The following is an 18065-nucleotide window of genomic DNA, read 5'->3' as shown; positions in this document are numbered from 1 at the left end:
CTGATCAGGCGATTTATGTTATGGGTCACTTGCTTTGAAACATGCCTCTACGCAAAATGATGAAGTTTATATATGTTCATGTATGTACAAGTATGCAAGCATGTTTAAGAAATGTTTCACGTTATGGCACGTCTATGTATGTATGTAAGTTCAAGCTTTTATATGCACTTTCAAGTTCAAGTATGTATGTACTATTTTGAAGTCGACTGTGATTTTATTACGGATTACTTGCTACTTCAAGCTTTTATAAGCACTTTCAAAAACTCTGATTTCGCGCTACTGGATATGAGAATTTAAACAACTACTTTTGTCAAACTTTATTTTATATCTTTTGTTGCAACTACTTTTGGGACGTACAGTTTATTTTATCGAATTTTGAAGGTTCGCCTTTTATTTAAGAAAATTTTAAATTTTTCAAATTTCAAGTAGTAAAAAGTATGGTACGTTACAATACCTACGTCTAAGTTATGCAAGTTAAGTGTTGAAATTCATGTTAGTATGTGCAGCAATGGCCCCAAGCGAGATCCAACGAATCCCTCAACGCCAAGTAAGTAAGTATGTTCGACGTGCAAAGAAAATATTTTTAAGTTTTTTAGGTATGCTAAATGTCTTGTGACCAATTTATGAATGGGTTTGAAAGTCGGTGAACGTGGCCGAGGACCTCTCCACCACGTTAAAGCATGAACATGTTTAGATCAGGATTGGAAAGCGGTAAAGCATGACTAGGGACCAATCCACCCGTTAAAGCATGAACGGGGATCTCATGTATATGGCAGTGGATCTTCCCTGTCAGTCCAGTACTTTGGTTTAGTCTGATCAGGCGTATTTATGTATGTGTCACTTGCTTTGAAACATGTCTCTACGCAAAATGATGAAGTTTATGTATGTTCATGTATGTACAAGTATGCAAGCATGTTTAAGAAAAGTTTCATGTTATGGCACGTCTATGTATACAAGTTCAAGTTCCAGTATGTACGTTCTATTTTAAAGCTGTATAGAATCTTATTACGTATTACTTGCTATTTCCAGTTTATACGTGTTGAGTCTTTAGACTCACTAGACTTGATCGATGCATTTGAGGAGACGAGGGGTGAGGATCAATGAGCTGGATTGGACTGAGCGGGATGCTAAACCCGAGGACCGCCATGTTTTTAAGAATTTAATTTCGAACGTTTGGTTGCAGTTATTTTTGAGAACGGATTATGGATGATCGCAATTTGAAAGTTTATTTCATATTTAAGAAAATTTTATTTTTCCGCAAATTTTAAGTAGTTTAAAAGTACGATACGTTACATATTCGTTATCACGGTACAGTTGTGTTGAATCTTTAGACTCACTAGGCGTGTGTGATGCAAGAGAGCATATCGATGAGGAGACTGGAGGTGATGATGACTGAATAAGGTGGAGCTGGTGGCGCACGTTAACCCGAGGGCCTTGTATTTTTCCGCATTAATATGATTTTATGGGAACACATTTAAATAGTATTATTTGATTGATGAATTTATTTTGTTGAGGGTTTTTGGGCATATTTTGATATAATTGACATTTTACATTTTTAAACGATAATTGTTTAGATTGGCTGCTCTTTTTATAATTTTAACTATAGTTATTTTATTCAGCAGTGGGATGATTTTACAAAATGTATGTTTCGAATTTTATAGTTTTATATGGGCATGGTTTCTGCCATGGCATTTAAAAAAAATATCCAGTAGAATTTTAAAATGATCGAGACGTTTCATAAATAATATGTTTTGTATGCCGAATTTCACTTTATTTATGCCATAAATACTCATGATATGCACTTGTGTTGTGTGTATCAAAATGATGGTGCTTAGTTGGTTTCCCAACTTTGAATTATCAAATCTAGATATGGGTTTGCATTTTCATGCTTGTGTTTCCCACACTTAAATTATGCTCATTTGATACTTTTATTTACTCAATTTAATCCAATGTATGCTTAAATAGTTTGTTTTTTATGCCGAGTTTGACTTTATTTATGCCAGAAATACTCATGATACGCACTTGTGTTGTGTGTATCAAAATGATGGTGCTTAGTTGGTTTCCCAACTTTGAATCATCAAATCTAGATATAGGTTTGCATTTTCATGATTGTGTTTCCCTCACTTAAATTATGCTCATTTGATACTTTTATGTACTCAATTTAATTCAATGTATTCTTAAATAGTTTGTTTTGTATGCCGAGTTTGACTTTATTTATGCCAGAAATACTCATGATATGCACTTGTGTTGCGTGTATCAAAATGATGGTGCTTAGTTGGTTTCCCAACTTTGAATTATCAAATCTAGATATGGCTTTGCATTTTCATCATTGTGTTTCCCCCACTTAAATTATGCTCATTTGATACTTTTATGTACTCAATTTAATCCAATGTATGCTTAAATAGTATGTTTTGTATCTCGAATTTGACTTTATTTATGCCAGAAATACTCATGATATGCACTTGTGTGTATCAAAATGATTGTGCTTAGTTGGTTTCCCAACTTTGAATCATCAAATCTAGATATGGGTTTGCATTTTCATGCTTGTGTTTCCCACACTTAAATTATGTTCATTTGATACTTTTATGTACTCAATTTAATCTAATGTATGCTTAAATAGTTTGTTTTGTATTCCGAATTTCACTTTATTTATGTCAGAAAAACTCTTAATGTCACTAAAAATCTTGAAATGCTTAAATCCTTGGTGTTGTATGCCCAAAGGCAAGAAATCATTTCCAAACTCTTACTTCTTAAATGGAGATATGAGTTGCAATACAATACAGAATATACCAAAATAGCTTGTGTTGTATGCTGGATTTAACCTATTTTATGCAAGAAATTATTATGATAATGACTTCTCTTAGGAGTAATAAAATGATGGTGAGGAGTTATTCTGCTATTTCATTAGCAACTACTGTACCAGTAGAATCAAGAATTCAGGATTTCAAGAAATCGGTAGTGCATGAACTGAATAAATAGTTTCAATATAAGTACTTCTAATATCAGTATTAATGTAAGCTCGACAACCTAATGCTGAAAATACTAGAAGGTAGTATTATCCATACAAAACACGAAATCAGAGTATCCATCCTAAAAATATTTTCAACCATCACGACTCTTTACCAAACACACCATTACCGTCGGATAAAATTGTTGCAGCGGTACGTGCTCTGATAGTGTTCATCTTGCAATCTTTTTCATAGGTCCAAACTTCATCATCATCACGAGTATAGCAATCCGCCCACAAGCATAAGTAAACACCGCAATTCATACCAACACCTTGTTGTCGGCAGAAAACTTGGTTCACATACTCCTTCGTTTTGTAATCGAATATAATCCTCATATACCCAACTAAGAACTTAGCCTAAAAAAATGACAAAGAATACTCATTTAATATGAACAACAACATTCTTGTGATTAAATATGCGTTCAAATATTAACTTACATAAGCTCTTGCGGTTCCAAGTGACATGGCTGTGTATATCGAGTTTCTAAATTCAAACTCTCTTTTTTCAGTATTGTAAACAAGCAAGAACTAATGATATTTGGCATGAATTGGGAACGACAAAAATCTACAAAGATCAATCAACTTCCTATTTAGTTGTTCTATTTTTCCCCTTGAATCATGTGTCAAATGTGATAAAAAAAATCATGGTAACCATCATCTTTCAACTTCTGCTTTTTGTTCAACCTCTGTAGTGCACCCAATACCTCATCCTAAGCATGAAAAATAACATGTTATCATATACATATTTCATATATACAGACCAATCATTCAATTTTTTAAAAAAAATACAAAACTGGACTGTCGTATCCATGCTAAATATTTCAGAACCATTTTTTCGACTATACTCACTCACAATTTCCATATAACAATTGATGATATTGTCTTTCGACGCATCCCCAAACAACAAATCACAGAATTCAATGCCACAAATTTTGAATCTTTCTCCTTCCCACACAGTACCACTACAAGAACAAGAATACGGTTAAATCCAATAAAATGTAAACATGAAATAAATTTAAAAATTGCAAGAGGTGTACCTTAGTTTTTCCCCTGTAAGATACTTTATTATGATGTTGCGCTCTTTGTCCGAGACTTCTTCACAACCACAAAAATCTTGTCTACCTCTGAAATTTTTAAGTTTTGACTCATCTTTATTTGCGGATATCTTCTCGTCTTCTACGCTTGTGTCTCCCTATGGAACAATAAAAAGTTAAAAAAAAATTAAATAAATGACATCATTATAAAAAAATAACAAAAATCAAATCAATTAAAATGCACGATACCTCATCACTAATTACACGATACTCTTTGCCTTCTACATCGGACTTTGTTTTGCGTCTTGAGGTGGAACTTGGAAGAGTGACGAACATATTTGGCTCTCTCTTTTTTACACGATCAGTTCTTATCGTTACATTCTTCACAATTGAAGATATAACATTGTTGACCGTGTCCTCTTGCGAACTAATGATACAATTACCATCATCTACTACCTCTCTCGAAGAATCCTCCGTGCGAACCTTATTTAATTCCATATTCAACTTAGTGAAACCAACATCATCGCATTTAATCAAATCTGTCACAACATCAACATGATGTACTTCATTGTATCCAGCTAAATCTGTGTCAAAATCTTCAAAAGAAACATTCTTATCATCATTTTTTCCCTCATCAACTTTAACATCTACCCGACCATCACCGCCATCCTTTGTCATATTTTCATTAATTTGACAACACATTTGTTTCAGTATTTGAATCTCATGAAATTCGTCTTTTACAAGTTTTTCCAATCTCCTAATTTTGCATGTTGTTTCCTCATCCTTTATTTTAAATGATACCTGAAAATTTAATACCAAAAAAATTCAACACCAATTCTGAATATATCATAAAAGAAATTTGGTGAATTTATTTGTTTACCTTTACATTTCTCCGTCTATCACCAAATAACTTTAATTCCTCACCAAATGGAATTATTTCGAACACCTTTTAGAAATAAAAAAAAATTGTCAGCTTTGCTATACTAAAAAAAATTCTTAAAACAAAATACCTTCGTATGAGTAATTTTTTTTAGCAAAGTCTCCGCTTCTTCAATTTTTAACGGGATCTTGCTTTCACCCCACTTAAACAAACGTGGATATGTACGTGGAAATCCGAATACAACTCCTAAGGAAGGAATTCTTTCGTACACCCAAGCTTACATAAATAAAGATAGAAATGTTATAATATAATATTAATTAGAAACAATAATAAAAACTCACCATCATCCCGACAACAAAACCATCCAAGTATGTTTTCCTTCCTATTGCTCCTTCCAAATTCCCATATATGTAGAAATTTTATCGCATAGAAATCTATGAGCAGCGTCTCCCCATGAATATCCAAAAAAATTCAGCAAATCATCAATGTATGAAAATACAAACCGAGGTGTCAAATAGGTACTTAACGGAAATACTATGCAGCAAATGTCACGATGTTCTTCTACTTATTTTCGAAAAATAATGGACAAGCTTGAACCAAAACTCAATGAGAAACAACGATCAAGGATCATTAGTACTCCTTTTGGTAAATGGTTGAAGATGCCTAAACTCTCCATCTACAGTACCTGAGTTGATGTGATATTAAAGAGCTTCAACAGTGATTCCTCATCTTTTGTCTTTGGAAAGGACATTGTCGTCCCTTTCACATCATTTGAGTTTTCTATCGTCCTTGGTCTACCACATGGGGGCCAACCTGTAACCCAAGATCTGACAAGAAAGTCAAATTTTTTATCACGTTATTTTGCATGGAAGCTTAGCAAAGCCATTAGGAAGACGATGGAAGACGATTTCTGAAAATATCTTATTATTAGCTGAATCAGATGATGAATCACAATTGGATGATTTTGTTAGAATGTTTATTTTGTTTGCGTTGATAGACGGAGAAATGTAAAGGTAAACAAATAAATTCACCAAATTTATTTTATGATTTATTCAGAATTGGTGTTGAATTTTTTTTGTATTAAATTTTCAGGTATCATTTAAAATTAAGGATGAGGAAACGACATGCAAAATTAGGAGATTGAAAAAACTTGTAAAAGACGAATTCCATGAGATTCAAATACTGAGATAAATGTGTTGTCAAATTAATGAAAATATGACAAAGGATGGTGGTGATGGTCGGGTAGATGTTAAAAGTTGATGAGGGAAAAAATGAAGATAAGAATGTTTCTTTTGAAGATTTTGACACTGATTTAGGTGGATACAATGAAGTACATCATGTTGATGTTTTGACAGATTTGATTAAATGCGATGATGTTGGTTTCACTAAGTTGAATATGGAATTAAATAAGGTTCGCACGGAGGATTCTTCGAGAGAGGTAGTAGATGATGGTAATGGTATCACTACTTCGCAAGAGGACAAGGTCAACAATGTTATATCTTCAACTGTGAAGAATGTAACGACAAGAACTGATCGTGTGAAAAAGAGATAGCCAAATATGTTCGTCACTCTTCCAAGTTCCACCCCAAGACGCAAAACAAAGTCCGATGTAGAACGCAGAGTATCGTGTAATTAGTGATGAGATATCGTGCATTTTAATTGTTTTGATTTTTGTTATTTTTTTATAATAATGTCATTTATTTAATTTTTTGTTAAATTTTTATTGTTCCATAGGGAGACACAAGCGTAGAAGACGAGAAGATATCCGCAGATAAAGATGAGTCAAAACTTAAAAATTTCAGAGGTAGACAAGATTTTTGTGGTTGCGAAGAAGTCTCGGACAAAGAGCGCAACATCATAATAAAGTATCTTACATGGGAAAAACTAAGGTACACCTCTTGCAATTTTTAAATTTATTTCATGTTTACATTTTATTGGATTTAACCGTATTCTTGTTCTTGTAGTGGTACTGTGTGGGAAGAAGAAAGATTCAAAATTTGTGGCATTGAATTCTGTGATTTGTTGTTTGGGGATGCGTTGAAAGACAATATCATCAATTGTTATATGGAAATTGTGAGTTGGTATAGTCGAAAAAATGGTTCTGAAATATTTTGCATGGATACGACAGTCCAGGTTTGTATTTTTAAAAAAAAAATTTAATGATTGGATATGATAATATGTTATTTTCCATGCTTAGGATGAGGTATTGGGTGCACTACAGAGGTTAAACAAAAACAGGAAGTTGAAAGATGATGGTTACCATGATTTTTTTTATCACATTTGACACATGATTCAAGGGGAAAATTAGAACAACTAAATAGGAAGTTGATTGATCGTTGTAGATTTTGGTTGTTCCCAATTCACGCGAAATATCATTGGTTCTTGCTTGTTTACAATACTGAAAAAAGAGAGTTTGAATTTAGAAACTCGATATACACAGCCATGTCACTTGGAACCGCAAGAGCTTATGTAAGTTAATATTTGAACGCATATTTAATCACAAGAATGTTGTTGTTCATATTAAATGAGTATTCTTTGTCATTTTTTTAGGCTAAGTTCTTAGTTGGGTATATGAGGATTATATTCGATTACAAAACGAAGGAGTATGTGAACCAAGTTTTCTGCCGACAACAAGGTGTTGGTATGAATTGCGGTGTTTACTTATGCTTGTGGGCGGATTGCTATACTCGTGATGATGATGAAGTTTGGACCTATGAAAAAGATTGCAAGATGAACACTGTCAGAGCACGTACCGCTGCAACAATTTTATCCGACGGTAATGGTGTGTTTGGTAAAGAGTCGTGATGGTTGAAAATATTTTTAGGATGGATACTCTGATTTCGTGTTTTGTATGGATAATACTACCTTCTAGTATTTTCAGCATTAGGTTGTCGAGCTTACGTTAATATTGATATTAAAAGTACTTATATTGAAACTATTTATTCAGTTTATACACTACCGATTTCTTGAAATCCTGAATTCTTGATTCTACTGGTACAATAGTTGCTAATGAAATAGCAGAATAACTCCTCACCATCATTTTATTACTCCTAAGAGAAGTCATTATCATAATAATTTCTTGCATAAAATAGGTTAAATCCAGCATACAACACAAGCTATTTTGGTATACTCTGTATTGTATTGTGTATATAAACTTAGAATTTGAACATATATTAAGAAGAGAAGCACAATCATAAAATTGCAACTCATATCTCCATTTAAGAAGTAAGAGTTTGGAAATGATTTCTTGCCTTTGGGCATACAACACCAAGGATTTAAGCATTTCAAGATTTTTAGTGACATTAAGAGTTTTTCTGACATAAATAAAGTGAAATTCGGCATACAAAACAAACTATTTAAGCATACATTAGATTAAATCGAGTACATAAAAGTATCAAATGAACATAATTTAAGTGTGGGAAACACAAGCATGAAAATGCAAACCCATATCTTCATTTGATGATTCAACGTTGGGAAACCAACTAAGCACCATCATTTTGATATACACAACACAAGTGCATAACATGAGTATTTCTTGCAAAAATAAAGTCAAATTCGACATACAAAACATATTATTTAAGCATACATTGGATTAAATTGAGTACATAAAAGTATCAAATGAGCATAATTTAAGTGGGAGAAACACAATCAAGAAAATGCAAACCCATGTCTAGATTTGATGATTCAAAGTTGAAAAACCAACTAAGCATCATCATTTTGATGCACACAACACAAGTGCATATCATGAGTATTTCTGGCATAAATAAAGTCAAATTCCGCATACAAAACTTACTAATTAAGCATACATTGGATTATATTGAGTACATAAAAGTATCAAATGAGCATAATTTAAGTAGAGGAAACACAATCATGAAAATGCAAACTCATATCTATATTTGATAATTCAAAGTTGGGACCATCATTTTGATACACAAAACACAAGTGCATATCATGAGTATTTCTGGCATAAATAAAGTCCAATTCGGCTTACAAAACAAACTATTTAAGCATACATTGGATTATATTGAGTACATAAAAGTATCAAATGAGCATAATTTAAGTGAGAGAAACACAATCATGAAAATGTAAACCCGTATCTAGATTTGATTATTCAAAGTTGGGAAACCAACTAAGCAACATCATTTTGATACACACAACACAAGTGCATATCACGAGTATTTCTTGCATAAATAAAGTCAAATTCGGCATACAAAACAAACTATTTAAGCATACACTGGATTAAATTGAGTACATAAAAGTATGAAATGAGCATAATATAAGTGTGGGAAACACAAGCATGAAAATGCAAACTCATATCTAGATTTGATGATTCAAAGTTGGGAAACCAACTAAGCACCATCATTTTGATACACACAATACAAGTGCATATCATGAATATTTCTGGCATAAATAAAGGCATACAAAACAAACTATTTAAGCATACATTGGATTAAATTGGGTACATAAAAGTATCAAATGAGCATAATTTAAGTGGGGGAAACACAAGCATTAAAATACAAACCCATATCTGCATGATTATTCTACTTCTGGTTTGAGCTTTGTAAGAACTGCTGTCAACCATTGATCACTGACATCTGTGTATAATGTCAGTTCATCGTCGTCTTGAGGAATAACCATTTATGGAATATTTTTGCAAATTTTTTTAGTTAGCTAAATCCCTCAATATGTTCTTCTGTCAGTATCAATCTTGTATCTTTCTTTAGTAACGGACTAAACACTTTCATATGTTTTGCTAGATTTTTTATGAACATTTCGGAAAAACTAAATACTCCCAAAACACTTTGTAGTTATTTCTTGTCTACAAGTTTATCTGCAAAATTTTGCACCTTCTCCACATTGTGTTCATGCACAATAGTTTCTATTCCGACTTTCCGAGGAATTCAATCTTCCTTGTTGCAATGACTGTTTTCTTTTCAGATAAAACTAGACCCCCCCCTTTACAAACTCTAGGAAAAATCTATAAATGTTCAATATGTTCATCCATATTTTTAGGTTTTAATAAAATCTCATCAACATAAACAAACATAAATTTAAAATAATCTTTTTTTTCGAAATATTTAATGTACATTAGCCAATCCCACTGGTAGCAGTTCCCAAATATAATGACCTTGTAGTGTAGAGCAAGCTGCGAATTTCTTGTTTCTTCTTTCATCCAAATCAAATAAAATCCACACTTGCAATTAAATTTAGAGAACATTTTTGCGTCGTGTATACAACTAATTAAACTCTATTAGGTATAAAATATTCATCACACTCTAGAATTTTATTCATTTATTGATAATTAATTAGTAATCTAGGTTTGTTACTTTTGATTTCACCGTGATTATTTGCTAGAAAACCTAGACTGTTTATGGTAGTATTCCTACTTTGATTAAACCAAGGTTCAAATATTCCATGGAAATAATATACATATCCTTTTGATCAAGTATGTTCATCGTAATAGACTTGCATCTGACGAACTCATATTCCTTTTCATCCTTGATTTTAAGGATAGCTTGGAGTTGGTTCATTTCCCACCATGTCAAAAGATATACGTTGTAGTTTTTTATCATTCTCTTGATATCTTCTATGGATACTTTTGATTCAAACTTTATATCGTTCCAGTGAAGCTATTTTGAGGAATCCTATTTCTTCTAGTTGGAGGTTTTTTCGTGCTATCAATTGGAGCATTGTTTATCCAAACTGTCTAGAATCCTTCATTTTCGGGTGTAGAATTTTTATTCATCACCACCCTTGCTGCAAAATTGGATTGGAATTTTTCTGAAAAAAAATGTTTTGAGTCTTTGAACTATGACCTAGTGATCATGTGGTGTTGTGAACACTAGTTTTCTAGTCTCATTTTCTTGTGTATAAGATTTAATCATTTGTAAGAAATTATTTCCTAACAATATATATGCTCCCGTATCATGAAAGTAAATCGGTGGTATTTTCACCTTGTATCAATGTATTTGTCCTACACCTCTGATTGGTATTTCTGCTTTCTTAATCCATTTGTATAAGATTAAGATACGTTTCGAGAAATCTCGTCCACTTATTTGAGGAAATTCTTCCTTTAGTTCTTTTGGAAAGACTCATCTTTTTGCCTTACAAATTTCAGTTCGTTAATCAATATAAGCAGTAAATTATTTTATTTTATATTGTTCATATAACATCCTATCGAGAATGGTCTCTTGTTCCTTGAATTTTCCACATCAGATTTACTACAATGAATTTCATTTCGTTCTCTAGACGTTTCCAAGGTTTGTACTCCTCGAAAAACTCTTGTCCAAGAACCAATTAATCAGGTTCTTTTCATGTAATTCCTTAGATATGAACTTTTAATTCTCCGATATTTACCATTCCTTAGTAAGTTCTTATAATATGTTGTTTCAAATAGTATATAGTATTACAAGTAAATTGATTTTTTTGTCTTGTAATATCAAATATTATTTTGACTTCTCTCCATCCTACCGGACATCTAAGATTTTCTATTGTTGAAAAAAATTGTTACCTGTTTCAGTTTCCTAGACAGGTGTTTTACCACCTGTGACTTGTAATCATATTTTCTTGAAAAGATTCTTTTTTGTTCGAGTCTAAAACTTTGATTCTTTTGTAAATCGGTTTGTTTTTTATTTGGATATTTGTTTCATATATTAAAAGAAACTCGATTTTTTCTCGATAAATTGTCTGGGCAACTTTTTCGATTATTTATGGAATTTTTATAAACTCAATTCTAATAAAAAACTTCGAATGATGTGTATTACAGAAAGCATATAAAATTTGATAGGTAATAGAGTATGACATATTATTTTCTTACATCGGTCTTTTTTCCTTGATATTTTAATGCAAAGTCAAGGCTTGGATAAAATCTCGATCTGTCAGGTTGTATGAAATTTTTGGATAAATTAATCCTACTATTTTTACTGCACAGAAATTTCCTGATATAGTTCCCAGTATCGAATTGATTACTCATTCTTTTATCGCATGTAATAGTATCAACGAATGAATCTATTTCTTCTTTAAAGGTAGCTTTTATCATTATATGAACTGGTCCAATACGAATCCATTACATTATTCGTGCAACTTCTAGTTTGAGTTTTTGTAAATTCTTTTTTATTTCTTCAAAAGAAATTAACTACATCCCCATCTGGTTTCCGGTAAGTTCCATTGAGATTGTCATTTTCCTTTCTAGAAACTTTACAGATTATATTATTTTTTCTGTTTCTTAGGCCAAGATTTCATAATAATATCTACATGTTCTACAGAGAATTTTTGATATTTATGTAGGCTAGGGTTTTCTCTCATTATCTTTTGGAACATGTTATGATATATGATTGTCTAGATAAAAAACCGAAAAAACTTCATGTGTTTTATAAGAAACACTTCATCTTCAGTCAGATTTTAATCATGTTCAAGACTTCTTGTTCTTCGTATAAACTCTCGTCTAAAGGAATATCCTCAAACTGATATATTTGAACTAAATCTTGGTAATAAACCGCTTCTTTAATATCTGAAGTTGGTTTGAAGCACTTTTCTCCCTTTTTTTCATTATTTAGACAGTTGGTCGAAATATGAAATTTTGCTCCACATGTCCACCGGTTGCAATTTTAAAACTTTCATTAACTCTAAGGTGAACTATTCTGAAAGTTTTCTTTGTTGGTGTCGTCCCGTGCTTCAAGATAAGTTCGATGCTTAGGATGATATCCTACTCTTTGATTATCAATTTTTTTGTCCAGATTTATAAGATCTGGCTTTCTATCTAGACCATATTGTTCTTGTTTTTACTTTCATTTTTTCCACTTCTAGCGTAGGATGATATCTAAAGCTCTTCATCTTCCTCCTTTTTCATTTAATTTAAATAATTGTTGTAAGATCATTATTTTTACAACATAAAGGAGTATGTTTGTCAATACACATTAATCTTTTGTAGTTCTTTTGTGATGCAGCCAAATGTCTCATTCTGCAAATTTTCCTGTGGGTTCTTTTGTCTCTGCCGAAGTAATGTTGCAGGTAATTTTAACTGGCCCCATAATACTCAATTCTAAAAGTAAAATAAATTACTATATGTTGAGATCAAGTGTTCTTGTTGCAATTTTCATAGCCGATGTCCAACTATCTATGAGATCTTCTCTGTTTTTTAAGTTCAATACATCAAAGTTAATCATAACCACATAATCATGTAGTCATTCTACAATAGTTTTCTCATATAGGCTCTTTCGTGAAAGGAATTTGATTCTTTCTTCACTTTGTTCTTGGTAGGTGTGCTTATCCACCATCCTGAAAATTACTTCGGAGTGGGTCCTCTCATGTTCATATCATAGGATCTCAAACTTTCCCCTTGTGGTTCTTGAGAAATTATTCTACTAACTAGGGGTCATTCGCCCTCACTTGTGTTCATTTTCATATCTACTACCTTGAGGCTTACGAAAGACTTCGCAAGGTCTTGGCGATCATCAAAAGCAATCATTTCTATTGTTGTCATTAGATTATTTCTTTTTTAGACAGTTTTTGTAAGATTGAGTATTTTCTCGTCATCGGTTAAAGGTTTTTCCTCTACTTTGGACTTTTCTCTTTGATGTAATAACGGTTTGGTATCAAAGTATGATGGTAACCTTTCTCTTGAAATCCTATTGTTAGAACTGAATTGTTGTTCTAGGGTTTGGATTCTTATTTGAATATCATTTAAAGTTTCAAAAATTTCTTCTTGTTTTTCAAGGATTTCTTCAATTTACGTGGTACATATAGCCTAGATTGTTGGAACTTTTCAAGTTCGCAATCTTAATTTTGATGTTAACGAAACTTGTTATTTTGTGTTACTAATGTTTTAGCTTAGTATGCAGAAGCAAGGATCAGTTACGAGCTGTTTACATCGCAAACTGAAGATCCAACTGATCGCACAAACCGAATCAGGCGAACTGATACGTCAAATGAATAGTTCAGCTGATTGTCCAGTTTCAGAAGCCCAGCCAGCCGAAGGAGTGTTCAACTGATGAAGAAACCCAGCTGATTAGTTCAACTGAACGAGAGTGAAATCAGTTCAACTGACGAGTCAACTGATTTTACCAGCCCAAATGAAGATCAGTTCAGCTGACTAGTTTGGAGTGTCAGTTAAGAATCTTTCAGTTGTAGATGAAGTGAAACTCATTCAGTAGATTCAAGCTATACACAAAGATACAAATCAATTGCAAGTCAAATGACAATAATGAATGTTGCATTAGAGAATTAAAGACAAACGTTTCAGAAGGGAAGTCGAAAAGTCAAGACACAGAGTCCAAGGAACGAATTCAAGATGCAACGTATATAAAAATTGAGTCTCACTGTACGATCAGTTTCTCGCCTATATAAAGAGGAAATCAGTGAAGACGAAAGATAGAGAATAGAAAAAGACACAAGAGCAACAATGCAAACACCAGTGAAAGTATGGTAAAAAGAAAGGGCACGCTTATTGCATATCAGCTTTCAGAAACAATCAGCCCAGAGGGAACTATTCTCAGTCATATCAGCTTAGTTTAGAAGCTTATTTCCCTCAATGTGTGAGAACATCCTTGTTCAGTTCTCACACACGAACACACTCACCACCACCCAAATATAGTCTTGCACAAAGACGTTAAACTTGTGTATGTAGTCTTTCTCACATAGGCGTTAAAGAAGTGTTGCCTGGAAGGTGTTGCCTTCAGTCTAGACTAAGAGTTCAGTTAGGCAATGGGTAAGTCCTAAGCTGGGTGGGTTTGTACAAGTAGTTGTATAAATCAAAGTCTTCTAGTGGATCCTACCCGAGGTGGTAGAAGGGGTTACGTAGGAGCAATTGAAGTCTCCGAACATCCATAAACATATATTGTGTATTTAACTGAGTAACTGCTGTTTTCAAACTGACTTGATCAGCTAGAGCATCTGTCAGTTCAGTTCTTGCATTAACTAAACTGATATATGCGACAACTGATCCCCTGCTTTTCAGTTATTCAGTTTACATAAGTTAAAATGTTTTCTAATTTAACAGTCTTCTTCACGAAGGATTACTTCGAGTTTCTTATGCTTGGTTTTTAACCAAACTCGATTTAATTCATCGATGTTAACATTCTTAAAACACGAGCTATTGCAGCTCATTGGAGAATATTGTGTTTGAAATGCCTTCAAAGGCACCAACACACGATCCTTCATAGATGATTGCCATAATTTGTACCGTCTTTTGGATTTTTCAAATATCTCTCGAAAGTTAAGAGGAATTCGAGACTATTTCTAGGAATCTATTACTTTGAATAATAATTTTACCATAGTAATCTGATCCGTTCATAGTTGTTTCTGGCATTTAACCTTGATTAAATGTTCTTGTTTTAAGTATTCCAAAATATTGGAATAAAACTGAAAATAATAAATCTCGAACATATGCTCGGATCCATAATTATTTGAGAAATATCTCATCCTCAAACATTTAAGTTACACAGTAATAATAATAAAGTATGTCTGAACTGTTCAACCTGGACTCTGATACCATCTTCGCTCCGGTCCCCAACTCAGAGCCCAAACTTCTCCATGATGGGACGAGGGATCAAAATGATCAATCACTTTGTGACACACGAAAGGGCACCTATCAGTTTGCTACACTAGAACTCTTTATCAGAGCCTAGGTTGTCCCTTGCGGAGAGTCATGCTTTGTGTCAAACCATACGACAGAGGGTCGGGGCTCTTTATAAGCTCTGATACCAATCTCATGGCTCGGTTTATCATTTAGTAGAGCAGGGTTATTTTGGGAATAAATTGAAAATATTTGGTTCTCAAGGACAAAATTGGGTCATAATTCGAAAGTAGAGACATTTTTAGCATGAAAAGAAAAGGGACATAATTGAGAATCGAGGAAAACTACAAAGATATTTTGAAGTATCATCAACAACCGGAACAAAAAACTGCTCTACTAAATGATATATATCTGTTGTCTCGCAATCAGCAACAACAGGAGCAAAAAACTTGTACGAAGCCTCATTTCTTGACCCACTCAGAGACCATATGGAACCAAGGGATTGGTTTATTTACCTGAATTTGTAGACTGCTGTATGGGTACATGAATAAATGATGGGCAGCAAAACATAGCAAGACAAATAAAATCAATTAGTAGTAATTAAGGAGAAACCATCATTGCCCTCTTTCTCTACAGCTCTCATCATTTGTACATAATGATGGATCACAGATGAAACCAAAAAAATCTTGAGATTTTCCACTACAGCTTTCTTTTGAGACAGATAGCAAGCACAAGAAACAGGAATTTCCAAACAGGGCGATGAAGATATATCAAGTTACCAAAAGCCCGTGATTTTCCAAAAGTTAAGATTTATCTCCATATGGTGATTAAAGTGCTGTAACTTCACGCGCGTTAACTATATGCACAAATCACCTCAAACTCAATTCAACTTCGTACGAAGAAGATAGCAACAGCCAAAAACATGGACACATTTCACTACGCAGTTATCACTCAAACGTTGCTTAGAAAGCCATTGCAAGAGAAAACATGCTTGGGGCAGGCAGATTTACCATTCAATTTTTCACTGTAGGGACCAGCAGCAAAACAAAAAAAAATCAAGAATCCAGAAGAAAATATAAGAACATAGAGGAAACGCATAAAATGGTAATTTATAATCCTAATTCAGAATCAAATCCACAGAGTTGAACCAGGAAGTCTTTCATCCTCATGGACTCCAAGTGAAGGACCCGAATCAAACTAATGGTCGTACGCACTGTATAAATGGCTTAATAACACCCGCGAAATCATTCTTTCTAGTTAGGTAGAAACCACATTCGTAGCCCGAGAAAAGAAAATCCTTTTTTATGATGCAGATGGAAAGATTCATTTTTTCGACCAGGAAAAGCAAAAAAAAAACAAAAAAACAAAAAACTAAGGGGAAGCGCGGAGTCTAAGTTGAAGACTTTCAACAAGTAGTTGGCATGCAGTCAGATTCGAGGCTTAAAAACACACCCAACCAAAAAAAATTCCCCTTTCATCTCTGGAACACCAATACGATCACAACCCGTAAATATTTCCAAACTCGCAAAGAGAAAGAACGCAACGAAAACAAGACAATTGTGGTACCTGCCAAACACGACGGAGGCGTTTCTTGGCGTTGGCTTTGCGTGTGGAAGTGAGCTTAATTCTCTTCCAAACAAGGCCTCCCGAGTCATGTTTCTTCACAATCTCCAAAACTCTTGTTCCCCAGAACGCGCCCCATGCCGTCGCCATGATTTCCTCCCCACCCTCTCATTTTTTTTCCCACCACTCAGACTGAATTTTAGAAATCTGGGCTCTTGATGAACTGTATAAATATTACCATATGATTGGGCTTTAATTATTGTAAGAGAGCCCAAAACCGTGGTGTTTGGGCTAAAATAATTAAGTTATCAAGCACACATTAAATTATAAAACTCAATTAAATAATACAAACCCATAGTGGATCAATTCTTATTAATTCAAACCGATCGCATCGCGGTGAAAAGGTAGGAGATCGTGGGAGGAAAGAGAGGGAGATCGTGGGATGAAAAGCAGAAGAACGTGAATCATGGGAGAGTGGGAGAACAACTCAGTATTCAGAAGAAAATGATTGACAAAAGGAAAAAAGGAAAACACACAAAACTCTACGCATAAAAATCTGCAAAAAGCTCTCTGCTAATTTTCAATCTTCAAGCATTAGTTTTTAAACTTTCCACAATTATTCTAGCATTTTAGGTTTTCTCTTTTTAGGCTACAGAAACAATTTATTATGTTTTTCATGTTTTGATGAATATCATGGGATGAAAAGCAGAAGAACGTGAATCATGGGAGAGTGGGAGAACAGCTCAGTATTCAGAAGAAAATGATTGACAAAAGGAAAAAAGAAAAACACACAAAACTCTATGCACAAAAATCTGCAAAAAGCTCTCTGCTAATTTTCAGTCTTCATGCATTAGTTTTCAAGTTTTCCAGCAATTATTTTATCATTTTAGGTCTTCTCTTTTTAGGCTACAGAAACAATTTATTATATTTTTCATGTTTTGCTGAATTTCTACAGTTTTTGTAAATTTAAAATTGTGTTGGGGATTTTTTACTATCAATTTCCAGTAGTTTTCTTCATTTTGGTATTGCATTTGTTTTAGGAGAGTAGAATTAACGGTCGAATTTAGA

General features: G+C 33.3%; 1 protein-coding gene and 1 long non-coding RNA gene across 2 annotated transcripts; one reads left to right on the top strand and one right to left on the bottom strand.

The window, feature by feature from the left end:
- Positions 1–2929: 2929 nt before the first annotated feature.
- LOC142525122 (uncharacterized) lies at positions 2930–17241 on the bottom strand. Its single transcript, XM_075629291.1, has 7 exons — positions 17001–17241; positions 5263–5748; positions 4922–4987; positions 4291–4842; positions 4045–4199; positions 3446–3969; positions 2930–3364 (listed from the first exon to the last, which is right to left on the bottom strand). The coding sequence occupies exons 2-6, from the start codon at positions 5266–5268 to the stop codon at positions 3687–3689; spliced, it is 1062 nt and encodes a 353-aa protein (XP_075485406.1). The 5' UTR covers positions 5269–5748; positions 17001–17241; the 3' UTR covers positions 2930–3364; positions 3446–3686.
- Positions 6629–15941, top strand: LOC142525123 (uncharacterized). The gene is made up of 4 exons (XR_012815031.1): positions 6629–6810; positions 6886–7054; positions 7119–7390; positions 7472–15941. It is a non-coding gene; the product is annotated as an uncharacterized LOC142525123 (long non-coding RNA).
- Positions 17242–18065: the final 824 nt, after the last annotated feature.

Source organism: Primulina tabacum, chromosome 14 (assembly GCF_025594145.1).
Source record: "Primulina tabacum isolate GXHZ01 chromosome 14, ASM2559414v2, whole genome shotgun sequence".
NCBI classification, from domain to species: domain Eukaryota; kingdom Viridiplantae; phylum Streptophyta; class Magnoliopsida; order Lamiales; family Gesneriaceae; genus Primulina; species Primulina tabacum.
The sequence above is the reverse complement of the archived record's forward strand: the minus strand, read 5'-3'. Positions and strand labels throughout refer to the sequence as shown.

Coding starts and splice junctions, on each gene's coding strand:
- LOC142525122 (XM_075629291.1), bottom strand. Junction 4,843..4,921: donor ATAGACGGAGAAATGTAAAG/GTAAACAAATAA, acceptor TTAAATTTTCAG/GTATCATTTAAAATAAAGGA. Junction 3,970..4,044: donor CTTACAGGGGAAAAACTAAG/GTACACCTCTTG, acceptor TTGTTCTTGTAG/TGGTACTGTGTGGGAAGGAG.